We start from the raw sequence: 21,920 nt of genomic DNA, 5'->3' as shown, positions 1-21,920 counted from the left end.
AAAGAAAAAGAAAACCACAAAAAAAACCTCAAAGCATCCCACCTGCCTTGTGTTATAGTATGAAAACTTGACTAAAAGAGTGTGTAGCTTTAAAATCAAATTGAATTATCTGAGCCAGTAGGTTTCTTGAATTGGAAGATTAATAAACTCTTCAGTGGAATTCATATTTGACATCAGGCATCTCTTTGTTTTTTTTTTCTAAATGAAAGCTATGAACAGTGTATTCAGCTAGATTTAAAGTCATCACGATCACTGGAAAAATATGAATGAAATGTTGAAAGGGATAAAATAGTCAGTAAGATGCACATGCATGGCATTCATTGGTTGTTATTTGAATGTAAAATTTGGAGTCATTTAATTTTTTTTCTTTCACATTTCTTTTTTCTACATTTCCATCATAGTGTGGTGTCTCATATTAAGACATATTTCTATAATAATATTTTTACTTTGTATATGCTGTATAATTACAAGTACAGAAAATTATTAATAACAACAAAAAAAGATTAGACTTGAGAATACCTAAATGTTAGCAGTGACTGCTTTGCATGTGGGCCTTTGAGTAATTCTGCCTTTTGGACTGTTTTGTGTTTTCCAATTCTCTATAAGAAGCTTCGCATTTATAGATAACTGTCTTTAAAAATTCAAAAAGAAAACAACCTAAGACATATTGTGGCTTTGTGGTATTCAGGACACAATTGTATCAATATTGTAGGATTTGTAAAGGATTATTCAAATGTTCCTGAGGAATTTTGAAAAATAAAATTACCTGCTAATTACAGCATAAAATATATAACACAATTGCTCACTCTAACAAAATTAAGTAACAATCCTTAATTCTCCTCTCCAACACAATGCCCATAGTTGGAATTGCATTATGTAGAGAAAGGGTTTTCATGAACACCTAGAATAAATCAACCACTGATTTCTGTCATCCTAAGGGCACTGATTTACCACCTGCATCATTTCTTTAGTTTTCTCTTTCTAGGAAGAAAAAAAAATCTTTTAATTTGTTTGCTCTTTGCCCATAAAAATGTTTTGGTTTGAGATCTAAGAGTGTCAACATTTAAGATGGTGTGATGAAACACATATATTCTGAGTCTGAAGGCTTGAGTTGGTGTCTAAGATTTGTTTCTATAATTCAGCATTGTGGTCTGCAGTAAATCAGTATTAATGTTCTATTTCACAGGATTATTCTGAGAACTGAAGGAGACAGGATGCAGGAATATATTTTTAAACTATGCTATATAATTTATACTTATATTTTATTCCGCCTGAATAACTTAATAATGTAAATAAACTCAACATAGTGATATAAAGTTCAATGACATTGGTAATTATTTTTCCCAAGTCTGTAAGCATATTAAGCCGGGGCATTTTTATTAATATCTTGAATATGTGCATACAGAGGTGTTACTCTGCTTTATTGCTCTTGCTTTTTATATATGCTTTTCTTATTTATAGTAAGACTTCTGACTCAGCATAGGTTGTCATTAAAGAAAATATTAAGGAGATTACAAAAAATATTTTGTTTACAAAAAGGCCTTTCTCTGTTAACATCATTGATTTTACTGTTTATCTAACAATAAAGATTTTTGGATGGCAAACTGCTCGATATCAATAAAGACTTTCAGCCGCATTATGGGGAAGGAGGACGCATTCTGGAGATCCGGACTCCAGAGGCAGTGACCAGCATTAAAAAGCGGGGAGAAAGTCTAGGCTATACAGAAGGGGCCTTGCTGGCCCTGGCCTTCATCATCATCCTCTGCTGTATCCCTGCCATCTTGGTGGTCTTGGTCAGCTACAGACAGTAAGTATTCATAGATGCTGAACAGGGATCGTTCCTCAAGAAGGCGTTATCAGAAAACTGTGTCTGGTACATGGCTCTGTAGTTGTAAAATAGTAGTGTGCAGCCATTCTGGGAGTACTGTATTTTCCTTGTTCCAAATGACCTTTCTTTACGGGAAAACAATATAAGCTTTCAATACATTTTTCACAGATTGCTCAGTGTTCTGGGATCCTAATACATTCCTATCCAGTCGGAATATTAGGTTACCTCCTATAGCTTTGTTTATGCTCGGCATCAGGTTAAGAACCTTGGGAGAGAAGGCACTAGGTGTCCTGGGGAAGAGGCAGTGGAATGTCCTATGCATACACCCGAGTTCCAGAAGAAGGTCTGTAACCTAACTGGATTGTCATGGTAGGTTTTTATACATATTGTTAAATTTACCTCCATGCAGATGATCAAGGTGTTCGCAAAATCATCTAAAAATCACAGCACACCCTGGTAATTTTCCACATGGTTTCTTCTTTCCTGGGTAGCCTTGCTAGAGCCTATTTTGTAACATCCAACAGCAAATTTTGACCATACAGGTCTTCCTTTTTTCTGGTTCCTCCAGGCAAACACACCCACTTAAAATATCTGTATTTTTCTTGTTTAGGCTTCAAAGGAGTCAAGTAATTTTTAGCTAATTGTAAACATCTATACTTAACATAGTATAGTAGGCTATTCTTTATGTGACATTAGGCATGGAGAATCTTTGTGATAGAAGGCTATACATCTTAAGTATGTCCCTCTTGGCGATGATTGGTGAAAAAATTGTGAAATAGGTTAAGAAGAGAGGTAGCCCTGAGGGTGGCACAAAATGAAAATAAATAATAGACAGGAGTCATAAATCATATGAATTACCTGACATAACAAACAGTAAGAAGAAATAACAGTAGAACTACTATTCATCATTTAAAATACCTACAGGGAAAGTCCCAAAATAGTCCTTTTATATTCTTAAACTATTATCTTTGTTCTCTAACACTGAGAATTTTCATCTGAATTACATAAGGTAAGGTAATTCCAACCTGAAAGCTGAAAAGTATGCTCTGCATGAGGATAGTATAGGAATATTTATCATCACAAAGGAATGTGAAGTTGCAAATATAATATTTAGGTTGATCTATTGGAATTCATTGGATGCTTAATAAATCAATTCATATGCCAAATCTAAAGCCTCTGAACACACTTAATACAGGACAAATGTTTTAAATTTTAAGCCATCAAACCAATATTAATTTTCCTGTTAAATATAATCTGTATTACAGTCATTCTTTTTCATTCAGCTGTTTCCCAGAGGAGCTTTATTGTATCCTGCAGGCAGTAAAAGCAGCAAGAAAACTTCTTATATTTGGCACACAATGCAGTGATTAAAACTGAAGCACCCTGGATGCTATACTCAGTCGTCTGAATTTTTTTTAAATTAAGATGCTTAATATTTAAACATTACAAAGATGCATTATCTAATTATTTTTAGTTCAGTAATCAGCTTGACACTCTAGGAATTAATTAAGTCACCACTTGGTAAAGATTAACAGAAGAAACAAAATGTGTTTCGTACCATTCATGTTTCAAAGTAAAATTCAAGTATTTAAAAATCTAACTTTTGTACCCTCGTATTCTGCTTGTAAATAGATTGGAATGAATGGTTATTCTTTCATATTAAGATGTGTCTTTGAAATTCGCCATGCATGGAAAACTAAGAGGCAAATGTGAAAAAAAAACTGTCATAAATTCATTGCCCAGGAGTGGCACCTTCCAGTTCTCGCTTCTGCTTCAAAGTGAGACCAAGAGCATTATCGGGGCTTGCTGCCTGACTCCACTTCTTTAATATTCTTCAAGCGCAGCAAACCAAGAAGCCAGTTATAAAGATCAGATCATCTTTAATATTCCATTTCTCTGTCAGAGGTGAAACTCACATATTCATGTTTTAATCCAGTTTTTCTTATTCCATTTGGCCCATTTCTTTGTTTTCCTGCAATGAATGTTTTAAGAGCTTGTAGGACTGTGACATTAATAATAAAGTGTTCACTATTTTCACTTTCTGAATTGAAATACTTGGTTTTCCTAATAGGTCATTAAGTCTGTGTCATTATGAGTTAAACCAGTAAATTATTCATATTTTAGAATAAGTCAGATGTTAAAATATTATGAATGCCATATTTCTCATGTAGCTTTCTCTTTTTTTCTTACTCATTGCTTTCTCAAACAGGTTTAAAGTGTAAGTATAATTACTAATATTTTGCCTATGATTTCATGTAATGGGAAAAGAAAAACTCCAGATAATACTGATAAGGTAGTCTGCCTGCCCAGAACCAATAATTTGTTCTGTTTATTTGTCCGCTTTGTATTTTCAAGAAATTTATACTTTCTAGTTCTAATTCCTTTCTGGTTTTGTGTATATAGAACAGAGCTGATTTTATATAACTGGATACAAGTGGAAGAAATGTGAAAAAGACAGTTTGCCCTGATAGTTTCCACCCTTTGAGATCTTGGTTTTGAGGAAGGAATTAACAATGTGTCCAAGAAAGTAAAAAAAAAAAAGCAATCTAGCTCTAATGTAAGAATCACAGGCATTCTTAGCAATCCACAGGAAATAAAAGCTAACCAAATCTTCCTCCTAAATGTGCACACCTACACAGTCTCTGTAAACTAATGTCAAAAATGTTTAAAATCACTTTGTTATGGGGGGAGGGGGATTTTTGTTTTGTTTTGTTTTGTAGGGACGGTATATTAACTTATTTATTTTAATGGAGGTACTGGGGACTGAACCTATGACTCTTGTGCATGCTAACATGCACTACAGGACAGAGCTATAACCTTCCCTTCTAAAATCACTTTTAAATAAAATAAGTTTTCTTTAAATACATGGAAGATGAATAATAAAGGAAAATTATGTATCTTCTGTATGCCTCACATTATGAAAGAGATCTATTAAGCAATTACCAATTATCAAATTGTATAAATATTTTGCCTTTCTCCCTTTAATATTATCATTTAATTTAATTTGCAAATATTTCTACTGAATTCTACCCATTTTTCAAGTAGTCAGTATTTTAAAAAACTAAGGGGAATGGGTTTTACATAAAAGATACTCTGGGGATGCTTTCACAATTATATCAGTTAATAAGTTCAAGTATTTGGTAAAAGAATTTTTAGGTGGGTTCCTCTGATAACTGGTCCTTAATATTAAAAGGTAGCCTATTGATAAGTATATGATTTCTAAAATGAAGTTTACAAAAACATCCTTACTTTACCAAAGACGTCAAGCTGAGTGCACCAAGACAGCCCGAATCCAGTCCGCCTTACCTGCAGCTAAACCAGCAGCGCCTGCCCCAGCACCAGTGGCCATGCCCCCGCCGCCCCCACCACCTCCGGGTGCTCATCTCTATGAAGAACTTGGGGACAGCACAATGTAAGTAGATCTTTCAGGGGCTTTTAGAAGTAAATGGGTTTTGATGGATGCTGTGTGGTGAGTATTTAATTTGAAATTTCCTTGAGTGGAAATATAGTTTACAGCCTGCTTGGATTAGTACATTTCTTAAACAGAAAATTGTTAACATGAGAACCTAAGAAAAGTTAATTTGAGAAGTAATAACCAAAAAATAAAAACAAAACAAACAAAAGAACATTAAAAAAAAAAAAACTTAACAGGAAAGAAGTATTTAGTTTGAGGAGACATTTGCAAATGAAGAGCTTGACTATTCTATTTAATCTCTCAAGCTTCAGAATCAGTCATTTTCCCCCCAACTTAAAAAACTGATTCTGAAAATTTTTTTCTCATAAGAAATGAGAAAAATAAAGCACAATCATAAAATAGTAATTTCTGATTTAATATCAAAAGCCAGCTCCTATTTGGTAATCAAAAACCAATTCTATGGTATAAAATAATAGACTTTTCTAAGGTACTGTTTTAAGACATTATAAAATAGGATAATTAAAATCTGAATGAAAATAAAGAATTAATGTTAAATATCCAACCACTTGAGAATATTCTTTTCATTATATTCCTCTCAAAGGAGACTGCTCTTAGAGCTTAATATTTCTCTTATACTATTTGGAATCTCTAAGCAATATTAAATCATCATTTTTGAAAAAGACTTTAAAATTATTGTTAAAGGTCTTCATAGCTTTATAGTTTCTGTAATGATGCTACTCTCAAAACCTGATTCCTTTGAGAGAGATTTAATTTGTCTATATTTTAAAAATTCAAGAGTAACTATAATAGGACATAAAATGTGAAACTACCAAGGATATAAAATTTAGAATATGACTAAATTAAATCCAGGAAAACTTTTATTAACTGGAATTTGGTGGAATTGAGGGACTAAAACACATTCTACTGTGTTACATTTGCAGCATTTACTAGTAGGAATAAAGCAAGCTTCAAAAATTATGAAATTTATCTTTTAATATGAAAACTTTTTAAACATGTATCAATATTAGTTGCCATATTAATACTGTTATACAAGTTATATTAAAATAGTTTTTAAAACATTAAAACTGACTTTAATATATATTTTAATGCTAAAATTGAATTCAAAAGAACTTAAAGCTTAAAATGCTATTTCTAGAGTAATAATATAATACAGGATTCATGCTTTAAATATTTTTTCATTTTTTTATAAGTTGAAAATGATGTTCTCTTTTTGAATTATTGGTGAATGTAGGAATTGAGCCAATAAGATTTGATTTTCTTTGATTATGTCAACCACCTCTAACAAAAAATGTTTGAAACTAAAAAAGATGTATGTGTAAAGTTGAGTATGTTTTATTTGAAATTAGTGAGGGATATATATTCAGTTTTATTTAACAAAAGCAGGTATACTATTACATCATAGAAATCAATATAGTTTGGTGATAATTTTCAAATAGCAACATTTAGGGACTATTTTTATTTGAAAAATTATGATAGAGGATTTTGCAATTTTAATATATATTTATTGAGGTATTTAAAGTTCTACATATTTAACTATCTTTAACAAATGTTTAACTTATCTATTGAAAAACTTTTTATAAGGATTCTAATCATAAATTACTAGAAAATAAGCTATCTCCAAATGAATTGTTATCAATTTTTTTTTTCAACTCAAAGGTCATTTTGAAAAAAAGCTTCATGAAGTAACTGATAACTTCATGTAGATTGACTCTGTATTAGTAATCACAGTACTTCTATATTGCTTCCAAAACATGCTTATATCTTCTTTATAAATCAGTATGGACTAACTTTTTAGGTAGGCCATAGAAGCAATTCTTAGAACCTTGTTTAAAATTTCTGTTTCAGAATTAAAGTTATCCGTATTTAATAGAGGTGAATTTTACCTATGTATAGGAGATAGATAGCTAGTTGTAATTTTCTGTGATAGGACAACTAAATAAATGTCATCTGATTTTATCTAAAGCATTATTAAAATTACTGTTGTGAATAAATACAAAGAAAAGAAAAAATACATGCATTTTGGGGGGATATACATATTAAGTGTTTAAAGCAAGTTCCTATTAGTATTTTCATAATCATCTCAAATTAACTATAGTTAAAACTTTTTTTTTCTATCACATGTTTTCTCTTTCTCACCTGTGGATACATAGGCATAAGTAAGTAAATAATATCATTCTAATACAAGGGCATTAGAAAAAAAAAGATGCAACAGAATAGCTTAAATGCTGTTTTATTCTATATATAGTAATCTTCATTTTTTACTCTACAGTCATTGACTTTTAAAAAGAAAGTTATATCCTCTGTACCACATTCCCTTTTGATACCATGAAATTGCATGAATTTAAACAAATGTTTCCACTGATATTACCTGTGCCAAACAAAAGGAATTTCAAAAATCTCCTTGTTTTTAATTTGTTAAAAATATTTACGGATATCTTTCAATCAAAGGAGATGTGGTATTATTGTATAGATAGTTCTTTACAAGAAAAATAAAACCAACGATAGATCTACCCAGAAACATTGCTATATACTTTCAACCCTATTTTTTAAATGACTTTTCAAGATTTTGAAAAGTGGTTGCTGTTTCTTTAATACAAATTCTCTCCACTTTCTGAATTATTCAGGAGGTCCTAACCACCTATGAGACTTCTCTGTTGCAGTTTGTGTTTTTGCCAAATGACACAATAATGACTTTGGTTTTATATATAATTTTATTGCCTCACTTCTCATCCTAATTTTTCAGTGTGACTAATTTTTCAAAATATTTCCCTTTTATTTCATTTCGGCTATGTGGGTAAATATTAAACAATAATGAAAATAAATCTGTTACTCTGAGCTTGAGAGCAAAGTCTAATGAGACGCTACTTAAAACCAAAAGTCCCCCATTCTTCCTAGGGGAAGGGCCCTACTGCTTTCTTTAGAGACACTGATTTGTGCTCTTTGACTTGTTCAGTTCTATTGATGACTCACAGGACCTATGACTCAGTATCCATGTCTGAGACAATCTTTCAGTGATATCAAAACTGTTACAATAATAGATCTTTTCATTAAAGTGAGTCTTGGTCTAAAATTTTATCTAGATCATGTTCAGAAAAAAATACCAACAGCTCCTTTTCTTATTTGTAATATGTATAATGTTTTCAAATGATTTAGCATAAAATTGAAATGGAAGGAAATAATCTGTCAAGATTCTTAAGTTCAGTTTCTCAGCTGTGATTTTGAACTCTATGAGAGAAATTCTTCCGTCTGTCCTTGGGGACTTTAATTCTCTTAATCTAAGGGATAGAAAAATCTCTTTCTGTATTATCTTGCAAGGTTTATCTCAGAGAGGAGAGTGCTTTTAGCTCCAGGACAGAATTACTAAGATGAGAGATAATGTGCAGTACTGAATCAGATACAGCTAAGGATCCTATTTCCCAAAACAGTCAGCCCTGAGCATCTTCAACCAAGGCAAATGGTACAAAACCACCAGCCAAAATGCTGGGCTGCAGTTTAGAGAATTGTGATTTATACATGAGAGACCTGTTATGTATGGTTATGGATACTTCGCTGTATCAAACTAATTAAAAAAAAGAAAAAAGTCAGTGTACCGAATGAGACTCTTTTTTTTTAATGAAAATTTCTCATGCTACTCACAGCTCTCAAGCTCTTCCTTCCCTGCCTTTGTGAGAACAGGAACATGACAGTGATGTCTTGCTTCAGTAGATTAGTGTTATTTGGCCTTTTATATTTTGAAGTAGATATGAGAACCATAAAAACATCTTTCTCATGAAAGCTATGTCACAGCCTGTTTCCTTACATTTCATTATCTTCTTTTCTTTCAAGTCTTTTCCTTCTCTACCATTTCCAACAAAGCAGGGAGCATAAATCAGTCTCAGAAGACAGGAAACACCAGCACTTTCCTTCCAGTACTGTTGAGACTCACGAGCAGGCTCGTGTAGATGGATCTCTTAAGAACAGCTGGCCCAAGTCTGCAAGAGAGTTCACACTGATACCTGATGAGGATACCTTAAGTACCCACAATACCCTTTATAAGGAAAATATAAATCAAAGAGCAACAAATTCAGACTTTTCACTGAGAACAGATTTTGTAGAGTCATTTTTACCCAAAACACAAGCCAAGAATGAGTTTCTGAGGGGCCCGAGAGAAAAGATTCAGAGGATGTGGAATCGGCCAGTCTGCATACCTAGGAGACCAATGTGGGAGCTTCCCAAAAGATCAGAAACCATAGCTTTAAAGCAATGGCAAAGCAACAGGCAGAAAGCTGACCATGCAAGCACCAGGACTAACCCAAACAAAAGAGGGAACAGTAATCCCTTACTCACTGCTGAAGATACAGATTTAACAGAGAAAGAGGAAATAAGGCAAAGTGAATCACCGAGTAGACGAGGAACAGAACAGTTGCTGTCTCTGTCTTCAGACTCTTCACTTTCCTCTCCTTGGTCTCACTCCTCATTCTCCACTTTGCCAACTGTTTCGAGGACTGTGGAACTCAAATCTGAACCTAATGTCACCATTTCTCCTGCTGACTGTTCCTTGGAATTTTCTCCTTCAATGCCTTGCATTTTAGATCCTGCGCTCTTTGGGAGAGAAGCACCCACTGGTACGATGACTGTCAAAACCAAGAGGAAAATTTTCGAAAATCTTCCCCATCCACTAAAAATCTCTCCTCCTCCTCCTCCTTCTTCTCCTCCTCCTCCTCCTCCCTCCTTTTCTCCTTCTCCTCCTCCTTCTCCTCCTTCACCTCCTCCCCCTTCTCCTCCTCCTCCTCCTCCTTCACCTCCTCCCCCTTCTCCTCCTCCTCCTCCTCTCCCTCCTCTCCCTCCTCCTCTTAGCCTTACTCCTTTTGCTCTTTCCTGTCTTCCTCCTTCTCCTCCTTCTAATCCTCTTCCCTGTTCTCGGTCTCCACTTCTCCCTCCTCCTCCCTCTACTTCTCCTCTACCTTTTCTACCTTCACTTCCCCCTCTTCCTCCACCATCTCCTCCTTTTTCTTTTCCACTGCCTCCTTCAACTTCAGTTCCATCCACTAAGTGTGTGTGTGCACCAGCAATTAAATGCACTGTCAGCGTGACACCAGCTGAGGAGGTGAAGTCCACTATGATACAGCTATCGACAGCGACAACAGTGTGTCATGCAGATCCTCAAAGGGAACCAAAAGGCATCCTCAAGCATATCAAAAACTTAGCAGAACTTGAAAAGTCAGTAGCTAACATGTACAGTCAAATAGAAAAAAATTATCCACCAGCACAACTCTCAAAACTTCAAATGAGTTGCCCTTCTGAGACAACAAATATGGAAATGACACCTGAACCAAACCAGGAAAATTTGCACAATATTGTTGGAGGAATTGAAAAACAGTCTCACAGTCAGTCTACTTCTCTGTGATGGTGCATTTCCTGTTTTAACTGGACAACTCTTTTGTTGACCATAACCTTTGAGTGGAATCAAATTTGAACATTAAAGAAGATTCCATTCTTTTACTCCAAACTCAATGCAATGCTGTTTTTTTCTTCATTCTTAATTTAAAAGATTATTAATCTCATCATTACTAACTCATATTATAGATTTACCTTAATTTTCTTAACTACAAAATAGCATTATTTGTCTGCATTTTTTTAAAAAGTAAGTAATTTCAATCTATTTTTCAGTGGGAGTATGTGGGCATGAAAGTTAGATATCCAGCCTAAACCAGTGGTTTGTTTATCACGTTAAGTAAGTTTCACGTTTATTTTTTGATCATAGTTTTCTATGAGTGCTCCAGGAAAACAGCTGACTGTTACAGATAAGCTAAAAAATATCATATGTTCTGTTATTTCCTTGAAGCCTATGTACTTGGTAAGAAGAAATACTACCAAAGTAAAATGTTATGTCTCTAGAAATGTAGGAGATGACAGGCATTATAGTATTCCAAAATAAATCTCAGGTGCTATAGATGTAGACATCTGTTTTCTTGTAAAAACTAACTACCTTTTCTCTGGCTTCTTTTAAGTTACTAGTATGCTTACACATTAGATAAATCTTTTACTTTTTTCAATCTCTGTCTTAGTCTATTTATTTCTCATTGTGCTTTCTCTTCCCTTCTTTATAATGGAAATAAACCTTGAGTTGTTGACTTTTGTAACACATTTCATTGTTCTCACAGATGTTTAAAGTGCTCTTTAGTTTTGCTTGTCCATATTACTATACCATCTCCTTAGTTACAATTTTATCATGATACTTCTTCAAAAATTATATTTATCTGCAGTTTAATAAAGAAATTCTAATCCGTTTCATCAAAAGATTAAATGTTTACAAAATTTTATCTAGTATGAATTTAGTTACTATTTCATTGTTGAGAATTATATTTTTCATCAAGTTTATCAAAAATATAAAACATGCTTGTCTATTAAAATTGTAGAAAAGTGCACTATTGACTTTATTCCTAGCTACTTTTAATTGCCATGGGTAAATCATCCAAATTTAGCCTATGGTGTAGGAATGCAATATAAAAATTGTAAACAGAAATCACTGGGGACTGTATCTGGTGAATGTCCACCAGTTTTATATAGGTGTTTGCTCTTTGTTTAAAGCAAAGAAAATAAAAAATGTATACTCTAGGTAGAAATTTCTGTAGTTGTAGTTGTTCTCATATCTTAGAGCTCAATTTGTTAAATTCTTAAGGGCATCAGCTAAGCTAAGTACCATCCTTCTATCTTAATGAAAGCTACACTTGACCACCAAGGAAGGAATTACTTTATTTTTTTCCATCTCAAACATAGAATACATTTTATTTACTGAAAATCTCCACTTTGAAAATAATTATTTATTCTACTCTGAAGTTTTAATATTTTAGAAGATTTAAGTGCACAGAGAAAAACACAATTCCAAAATATAGGCAAAGGTCTTATTTGATAATTATCATTGTAAGTATATTAATATAGATTCACAGCCCTACAATGCATCATTTCAACGATTTGGTTCAACTCATATTATGTGACATTTCTTCAAGACTTTGGTCTGGCACCCCTAATTAACAATATCAAATGAAAATAATAATCTGTAGTCAATCATTTTCATTAGCTCCTCTACTTCAGATTCTTTTCATCCAAACCAAGAGTAATTTCTTTCTTGGGGTTCTTGAACATGATTTTTTCCTCTCTTCTACTGAAAAAACTTTAGTTGGAGTTTTTGTTGGCAGCTGGTCATATGCATGACAACTTGTGCTTTTTGGTGGACTCTGATGTGGTATTATTCACAATTGTGTAAGCCTTTAATGTGAGTGTGTATGTGTTTTTCTAAGCTATTTTGTATCAACTTCTTGGAAATGTGAAAGAAATTTCTTAGAATTCTTTGATAATGAAATCTACATATAATTACCAATGAAATATCAGAAATCCAAATAATTTTACATAGGTACATATAGTCTTACTAAATTGTTACATTATCCTTTTTAATACCATTTTTATAATTTAAACATTTTATTGGTATTTTATATTTTTTAAATGAAACATCTATTCCCACGTTTTATATTTTATCTATTTTTTTTTACTGACACATTATATTTAGAGATTCCCTCATCATAAAAATCACTTGGAATATCTTCTACATGAGACCTAAAAATAGTCTTTGAGGACACAAGCCAAAATATTATTCCTCTCCACAACCCCTAAGCCCCCACAACCTAACAACCAACCTCTAAAAAAAAATACTTTTTTCTTCTACATGTATTATGTTCCAAAAGACATAAAAGGGTGACCATATTACTATTAAAAGACATAAACAGGTAACCATATATTAAAAGACATAAACAGGTAACCATAAAAGACATAAACAGGTAACCATATATTTTCCTTATTGTTAAAAGTAAACAGTAATATATATAAATCATATAAAATGAATAATACACATTGGATATAAATTGCATAAAAAGATGCATCAATACTGTATGATTGGTTTTATAAGGATCAATATAAAGTCATGTTAATAGAAAGCACAGATAATTATACATATTGATGCTATTGTTTACCTTTTCTAAGTTACTTTTTGCCTTCGAACTAAGACAAACAATACAAGTAACCAAATAAAAGGCAACACAAAGGTTAATGGAAACAGTAGTACACAGTATAGTCCATCTACTGATACTTTATTTCCTACATTTATGGAAAATATTGCTAATGAAACGAGGCAATTTAAATGTTCTAGAAAATAAAGTCTAAGTTTGATTAGACATTTTATATTATGCATGTGACTCAATCGTATTATTAAAACCTAAGTATGAGCTTTCTCTATTTTGTTTCTAAAAGATACAAGCTGAGTAAAATTTGAAAATGTCTAAACTTCTAAATGCTTTAGGATTATCTTGCTCGTAACTATTGGTAGAACTATGTAAGCACTGTGCAAAACTCATTACAGATCTATTTCAGATGCAGTAGTCCCCCCTCATCCACAGGCAATACGGTTCAAGACCCCTAGTGGATGCCTGAATCCTCGGATAGTACCGGACCCTATATATGTTTTTTCCCCCTTATACTAAGGAGCAGGTAGTGTATACAGTGTGGATATGCTGGAAAAAGGGACTATTCATATCCTGGGAGGGACAGAGCAGGATGGTGTAAGGTTTCATAACACTATTTGATACGGAGCAAGATTAAAACTTGTGAATTGTTTATTTCTGGAATTTTCCGTTTAATATTTTTTAACCATGATTGACCACAGGTATCTGACACCACAGGTAGAGAAACCACAGATAAGGGGGAACTACTGAAATAAACTGCTGATAGCAATATATGCTTATAAGCATTATGTTATCATTAATACTAGCTGTTTCAATCAACAATGCCTTAACCACTAAGATGCATTCAAATAAGCAGACCTGTCTTGTAAAGTCCTTGTAATATGTAAAAATAAATTTTCTATAGAGATTGTTGGACTTTAGAAAGTAGCAGAAAGTCTTCATAATAAATCTCCATTTCAGTTGTTTATTAATTCTGTATAGCATGTTCAAAAGCACTTGTTTAATACTTTAGGTGAAGTGGTTAATGAATAATAAAGGAAAAACCTTCATAATTAATGACATTCAACATTGAAAACATTCAATACTTATTTCCCTCTCAAGTGCAGTCAAATGTTTCACCAACTTATGGTCCGTTTAACTTTATAAATCTCTATATAATACTGAATGGCTGTTAGAGCTCTAAAAACTCTTTTCACTTTATGTCTAATAATGTAATTATTGACCTTTAAGGCTAAACAATATTTTGTAGTCATTATTTTTAGAATAAATTCACACAAAGAAATGTTACAGACATTTGGAAGAATATGTTCCAGACATTGAGATAATGTTTCATCCTGTACTGATGTTTTTCATGTATGAAGCATATCTTTTCCCCAAATGAGTATCTTACATGTATCGATACTTGTCTAGGACAAGGATGCTGTAGAATATTTTTAATTGAATTGATCAAAATAGAGTCAAAGTGTGTTATTATACACCACTGGGATAAAACAGATTGTTTATGGTTTGGCATTCATATGGTATAAGGGTCTTGGGGTGATATTTGTTGTTAATGATGCAGGCATGAAACCTTGATCTTCTTGGCTTGATACTCCCACAAAATTTTATTTCTCTGAGATAATTTTTATGAAAAATTACCTTCTCAGTTTTTCTCAGATTTTCTTAAAATACCCTTAACTATAATTCAATTTAACCTGAAAATCCAAGGTCTTTAATACTGATTTCTTCGTTTCTGCCTTGCAGGAGAGTTTATACATCAGAGGTAAGGGCTTTATGGTGTTATGCTACATCAGGCTTACTAAGAAAATATTTATGTTATAGGAAGGACTGATTTATATTTTTTCAAAATGGGTATTTTCCTTTATTTCAACAAAACCTATAAGCATGCTTTGCTATATCTTCTTGTACATTTGTTGCTTCTTTGTTTTGGGGCTTTAAGTCTATTATTCAATGGGTGAATAAAGATCAACTGCTCACCTTTTCAAAGATAAATTTAATAGTTTATCATATAGCTTCTCAGTAAGAAAATGAAATAAGCAAATGACCTAATTGACTAATAGTTTAGAATGCATAAGTCCTTAGTTACTTGGAAATTAAGATGAACGCATTTAAAAAGAACTGGTTTTCTGGGATAATGACAGTAGCTAACAGATTGAATCAGATTCACAACGAAGTATAAATTATCATGAAACAGACCAATAGAGACCGTTTTCGTTAAATACTTATAGGTGAAATCAGGAGGCAGTCGGAAGTGATATCTGCAAAATCTGAGGAAGGGCAATTTTCTTAATCACAAAAGAGTTTCTGGAAACATGCTTAATGCTTGAGTGCCAACAATACACATTTTGGTAAAAAGAAAAATGGAGATTATATCTTAAATATAATAATAAATATATTACAACCATATCATTATTTTGTGTGCCCTACCCTTCTTCCTAATGAACTTGATTATATTTAATGTGATTGGAGAGAAAAAAAGAGCGACAATTTAAAACAGGGTTAAATCTGTTAAAAAGAATTGTGTGACACTTAAAGTGCCTTAGAACCACAAATGACTGCACTGTGAAGCTTAAACCAAAAACAATTCCTTACAGATTTTTATTTATTAAGGTTATTAATGTTGATGTTAATTAAAACAATGATGAAATTAAAACACATTAATTCTTTATTATTTTATGTTCCAATATAAATAGTCAAAATATTATTTAATACTGTTGGTAGCTGTCGCATGAATAATAAATCATATCCCAAGGTAACCAGTTTTAAGCTGTGGCCTTTTTTTCTCTTTTCAATCATAATATTCCTTTTCCACCTGAATTATTTTCTAAACCTTTTTCTAATTTCCTTTGGCAGCAACAACAACTGCTGAGGCCTTCTCTTCTTAAACCAGAGGTATCAATTTTCTTTTTCTTTTCAACCTCACCGAGTCTTCCCAATACTCTAGTGACTTTGAGGTCTATCTTACATGTGGGCGAAGTGGGTGGCTGCCAATGTGGCATAATTTTACGGGAGAGAGAAGAGGTGACTGTAAATTAAAACAAATAAGTAAATAAATAAGCAAGCAAATCACCTCCCTACTGCTTTCTGGTGACTGAAATTCCAAATGTTTAGCTTCATTCACTGGAGATTAGATAAATAAGACCTTTGATCCTAATAAAACAAGCTGTCATTAAATGAGGCAAGTCATGAACCTGATCAGTCACTTGTGTTAGTGAATCTTGATTCATCCGAACTGTTCCTGAGGTCAGATGTAGGTGAGGCGAAGTTTGAAGGATGAATGCTGACATCTGTGCTGAAATAACAAAGGTAGAAATCGGGTTATGATAAACAGCCTTTAATCATTTAAATGTGATTCAAAATACTGCCTTTGGACATACCTATTTTAAAATGCTTGTGACATTTTCTTCTGCAGTGTGAGAAAGATATTTGGAGTTATATAATAAATGCATGTCATTTTTATTTATTATTATTTTACATACTTCTTAAATTAAAAAAATTATTTTCAATCTATTTCCTTTGGCAAATTTAGTATTTTGTAAGCTCTACTTTAAAAAATTATTCCTTTTATTCCTTCTCATCAGTAAAAGAATCTTAACTTTGCAAAAGACAGGCATTTCGTGGTTAGGATTCACTCCCCAAAATCTAGAGGATGAGTGACAGGAATATTCAGCTTTTATAAATTTTAGCAAAAAGAGCCCATGGAGACATCTCCATCGACTGTTGAATTAGATAACTCACAGTTAAAATATAAATGCCAATTCTTGGATGCAAAGCCTTAGACAAGACATATACCCTCCTCCTAAGCATTAATTTCATCTTTTATAGAATGTTAGCAGTGGTATTTAATATATAAGCTCCTATCTCATCAACTGGAACACAGTGGGAGGAAATTCAGTAAACCATAGTTACTGTTGTTGTCTTGTTGGATCAGTATAAACATACATACTCTGGTTATAAGATTCGAAGCTAATTCTATGTCTTCTCTGCGTGGTCAGCAAAAATTAATTTTAAAAATAGTATTAAGCATTATATCTGCCCATAAAAGTACCTTTTAGTAAGCTACTTAGCATGATTTTCTGAACGCTAAGAGGATGGCAAAAGGGACTGTGTCGAACAGCCAAAAAGGACAACATTCCATTATCGGTTAAGGCTGACTTAGGAATTTTAATTGTCACCAAGTCCTTCCTCCACTTTCTCACTTTCTGAGGAGATGATACCCTTGTCCTTCAGTAATGGGTGGTATAAGTATCCAAGAGGGACCCTTCAGAATACTGCCTTCTACTGTCTCCCATCTCTCTCTACCCAACTCAGACTACTGAGTGACTAACTGAATCAATGATTAAATTTCCTGGGTTCCTTCCCAGTTACTTCTATCCTTCTGTTATGTTTTCAAAAGTCATTCGATGCCAGATACATGTTCCAGTTAGCAAAAGCTGAATTTCATTCACCATTCATGAAAAAAAAAAAGTATTTCTGTAATGAAAATTATATGATTCTTTTAAATTCTGAAATCCACTCAGTTGCATGATATTTCCATAAATATTTATTTTCGACTTCAAAACTATTTTTGTTTTTAATTACTGTAAGAACACATAGCTTGAGATCTTCCCTTTTAAATGTTTAAGTATAATACAGTATTGCTAGCTGTAAGTACAATGCTTTACAGGAGATCTCTAAAGTTTTTTTCATCTTGCTTAATTGAAACTTTATACCTGTTAAATAACAACTCCTCATGTCCCCCTCTTTCCACCTCCATCATTTTACTTTCTGCTTCTCTGAGACTGACTATTTTAGCTATCTCTTATAAGCGGAATCATGCAGCGTCTGTCCTGTGACTGGCTTAATTCAGTTTGCATAATATTCTCAAGGTTTCCCCATGTTGCATGTGGCAGGACTTCCTTCTTTTTTAAGACTGAATAATATTTCATTATAGGTATGTACCATGTTTTCTTTATACATTCTTCCATTGATGGACATACAGGTTTCAACTTCAAAATCATCTGGCAGTCTTTTCTCAGTCTCCCTACACACTAGATTAAACAGGCATTGGCCAAGCAGCTTAAAGTATTAGTTCTGAGACCTATTTGTTTCATTTAAACCCACATAATTACATTGGGCTTTGGATGTCTCAAAAGTCTAAGCTGACCAGTATGAAATATATGTTTTTTAAAGTAAAGTATTTCATTTGAATGAGGCAAATTTAGACTTTAGCTTTGTCCTAATTTCTTATTGGACTGACCTGACCTCATTTCCCACCTTTTTCTATGATAAACAAACATTTTTGTTGTTGTTGAAATAAAACTAGAGACATAAAAGCATACCGTGTGGCAAAATGAATTCTTACAGAGTGCACATTCCTTACTAGCTCTCCAGAAGCCCCTCCATGTCAACACTCAGATATTATGTCCCCTTTTCTTTCCCTAACTACTCACCTGGCTTCTTTTTTCCCAAGATAAATATTATATGTATATATTATCTTTTTTCTTGTGTGAGGACATGTAAGTTGTACCCTCTTAGCAAATTTCAGCTCTACAACACAGTGTTGTCAACTGTAGTCACGGTGCTTTACATTAGATCCTGAGACCGTATTCATCTTACAGCTGAAAATGCGTACACTGTTACTAACCTTTCCCTATTTCCCTCACTTCTGGCAACCACTTTTCTACTTTCTGTTTCTATGAGTTCGACTTGTAATTTATTTTTATATATATAATTATAATGTTTAGATTCCCACATGTAAGTAATACTCTGTCTGTCTCCGTCTGGCTTGTATCACTTAGCACAATGTCCTCAAAAATCCATTCATGTTGTCCTCACAAACAGCAGGATTTCCTTCTTTCTAAATGTAGCTGTTTATTGCACAGTGGCAATTCTGTAGCCAGTGGGGTTTCTCCAAGGTGCAATTACTGTTAATTGAAAACTTTTCACCTGCCTCTGACACCCAGATTAGTTTGTCAGTTTTTTTTTTTGAAATTTACATAAATAGAATAACATAGAATCATATATTTTATTTTGTACCTGACTTCTTTTGCTCATCATTCTGTTGGGGAGACTCATCTCTGTTGTGTGATGTAGTGTGTTTATCTCATGGACTTTTGCATAGGTTCCTAGTTTGGGGCTGTTACAAATGATGTATTTTGGTGCACAATTTTGCATATTTATGTTGGGCACAAAAACTGAACTAATTTGAATTTTTGTGAAAAGAGGTGCATATATTTGAATTTATTATTATCACCAAACGTTTCCCAAATGGTTGTACTAATTTATAATCTCTCCAGACGTGTACAAGAGCTCCAGTTGCTCCGCGTTCCTGCCACAACATGGTATTGCTGACCTATTTTTCTTTTTAATATTAGCTATTCTTGTGAGTAAACTGAATCAGTTCTAACATCAAAATTGGATTCTTTGGCATATAATTCGCAAAGTTATCAGATAGTATATTAGTAGAGTAGAGGGGTTACAAACTTAAAAATCAAGGGAGGTAATGCAAGTGAATGGTATTTATTCTACATAAAAAAAGGGCAGATGGGGCATCCTATTGCAACTGCGGGTGTAGATGTAAAATAGTCTGGTTGAGGACACAGCAGAAACCAGAGGAGAACATGATTACTGTAAGGGGTAGGACTGCCAGCTAAATTCATGACATGCAAAAATATGAGCCCCATGTTGCCATATTTTTATTTTTTAAGAGAAATCAAAATCCAGGTTTTTTGATAGCATTTTTTGTATAGAAGTTGGACAGTGAATCACTTTTTTAAATCAAACAAAGCACAAGTGAGGGCTCTTGTCCATTTTCATCTTGCAGGCTGCAAATTTCCACACTTTCTAAGGATAGTATACTAGTGCCCTAAGAGGACGTTTTTCCAAAACTGACTTACTCTATACCTTGGTCAACAAAATTAATCCCTATAAATTAATAGATGGCCTTAGAAATAGGTATCCACTACTTTTCCTGTGGATACCCAAACTTTTTCCTCCTTCCCTTTTCTTATTTTATTGCAAATTAATTTGGTTAAACCTTGGCAGTTCAGCTTCTTTTAAAAGTTAAAACAGAATTAAAGAGGGAAGTGTACTGAAATTGAATTTAATAGTTATTTAAAACTAGTTTTAGATGTATGTCTCAGGAAAAATATCTTTCCATAAGTGTGGAGTGACAAAAATCAGTATTATGTAGAATTTGGAACTGGAAACCTTGAAAGGGCCTGACAAATTTATTTTAAAAAAAAATTAAATCCAGAATTAGCAATGTGTTTTAAAATGTAAGCATCCTTGGGGGATATCACACATTGACACAATTTTTTATTAATGTATAAATGGTTATTTTCAGATCCTTTCATAAGAATAGCTGTTGATGAATAAAAGTCCTCTAGATATTATAAAACTGTTATCAGGATGATTAAACAATGCTGAAGATAACATAATTTTCTTCAAGGCTAAAATTTTTAATTATATGTTAAAACAGAGTGAAACATTAACTGTCTATTTATAGTTTTAAAAATTACCTAATAGGAAATGATATGCTTATCTGTAATTTTTAACAGATTTATCATTAGAAGAAATTTACTCCCTCCCCACACCCAGTTCTAACAGCATAACTTAACCTCATGTGAAACAGTTTTAGCCAAAAGTTTTTTAAATATGTTTAACTAACATTTGTAATTAAAGTTATTTTCACAGCAGTGTTCTGAGGCTCACCGAATACTATGTCTGGAAATCTGACTTTGAGCTGAAATGTGATAAGAATTTATTTTCAAATGCAATTTCTCTTTTTGAACAATAGGAGTTATCCATGGAGTCTGGAATTGATCCTGGCCAGGAATATGGACAAGATTATTACAGTTATGAGCATGGGTACATCTTCAGATTTTTTTACCCAGTATCTTAGTATTTTATAACTAATAAGGAGTTATTAAATGATTATTATACTTGCATTTGTTTTATGAATATCATTTCATCAGTTTCATCTTTGAAAGTGAGTTATGTATTGAGTTTTTGTTTTAGTCAAGTTTTAACCATTTTTCTATATAGAGTTCTGTTTTGATATTTATATTGATATTGTCTGCAACTTTAAAAATGCAATAAAATTATTCAAAACTATTTAAATGAGAAATAGAGGTCAAATATATTTGCTCAATTCCTGAATTCACCATTTCTTTCATAGAAGATATTTAACATTTTATCTAACCAGTCAGCCTCAAGGTTTGCCCAAGAAAAATTAAGAAGGAAACATACTTTAGAATCCAGTGATAAGCATTTCAAAAGTTAGTTCTACACACATTAGTTAACTCCTTTCCAAACATACAGTAAAGGAATGTAAAGACCATTACAGATCATATTTGAAGCAGATCTTTACTATAAAAATAGAAACTTTATGTTCTGAATAAGTGATCATTATTTATGCCCTATACTCTTCAGTTAATTAAGGAACAATATGCCTTTTCTCTTCAGTCTCATATCCCCCAAAACTGAAATCTGAAATAACTCACCCCTTTTTCTTGTTATTCCAAGGCACCATTATGGCAAAAATCATTGGCAATCAGGTTGTAGTTCTTTCTCTCTGGTTTTGTAACTAATTCACAAGGAGCCCAATGGGTGCTGTATTGTTGATGTTGATTGAATGATGAAGAAAAGAAAACATCAGTCATGGTTATTCAGATCACAT

General features: G+C 32.8%; 1 protein-coding gene and 1 long non-coding RNA gene across 5 annotated transcripts in view; one reads left to right on the top strand and one right to left on the bottom strand.

Moving 5' to 3' along the window:
* Positions 1 to 21,920, top strand: part of PCDH15 (protocadherin related 15) — a 1,335,438-nt gene that overhangs the window by 1,309,874 nt on the left and 3,644 nt on the right. The window contains exons 35-41 of the mRNA XM_032491427.1: positions 1,589 to 1,807; positions 4,038 to 4,046; positions 5,088 to 5,240; positions 7,415 to 7,420; positions 15,002 to 15,020; positions 16,112 to 16,150; positions 21,039 to 21,109. Of these exons, the coding sequence (XP_032347318.1) occupies positions 1,589 to 1,807; positions 4,038 to 4,046; positions 5,088 to 5,240; positions 7,415 to 7,420; positions 15,002 to 15,020; positions 16,112 to 16,150; positions 21,039 to 21,109 (516 nt within the window). The remainder of the gene's footprint in view (positions 1 to 1,588; positions 1,808 to 4,037; positions 4,047 to 5,087; positions 5,241 to 7,414; positions 7,421 to 15,001; positions 15,021 to 16,111; positions 16,151 to 21,038; positions 21,110 to 21,920) is intronic.
* LOC116667148 overlaps positions 16,325 to 21,920 on the bottom strand; it is a 492,225-nt gene continuing 486,629 nt past the window's right edge. For 3 of the 4 annotated variants that reach the window (XR_004323925.1, XR_004323926.1, XR_004323927.1), the window contains 2 exons: positions 21,745 to 21,853; positions 16,325 to 16,550 (listed from right to left, as the gene is read on the bottom strand). This is a non-coding gene — a long non-coding RNA (uncharacterized LOC116667148). The remainder of the gene's footprint in view (positions 16,551 to 21,744; positions 21,854 to 21,920) is intronic. The other variant, XR_004323928.1, reaches the window with a different exon arrangement.

This window comes from Camelus ferus, chromosome 11 (assembly GCF_009834535.1).
Source record: "Camelus ferus isolate YT-003-E chromosome 11, BCGSAC_Cfer_1.0, whole genome shotgun sequence".
NCBI lineage: Eukaryota > Metazoa > Chordata > Mammalia > Artiodactyla > Camelidae > Camelus > Camelus ferus.
The sequence above is the reverse complement of the archived record's forward strand: the minus strand, read 5'-3'. Positions and strand labels throughout refer to the sequence as shown.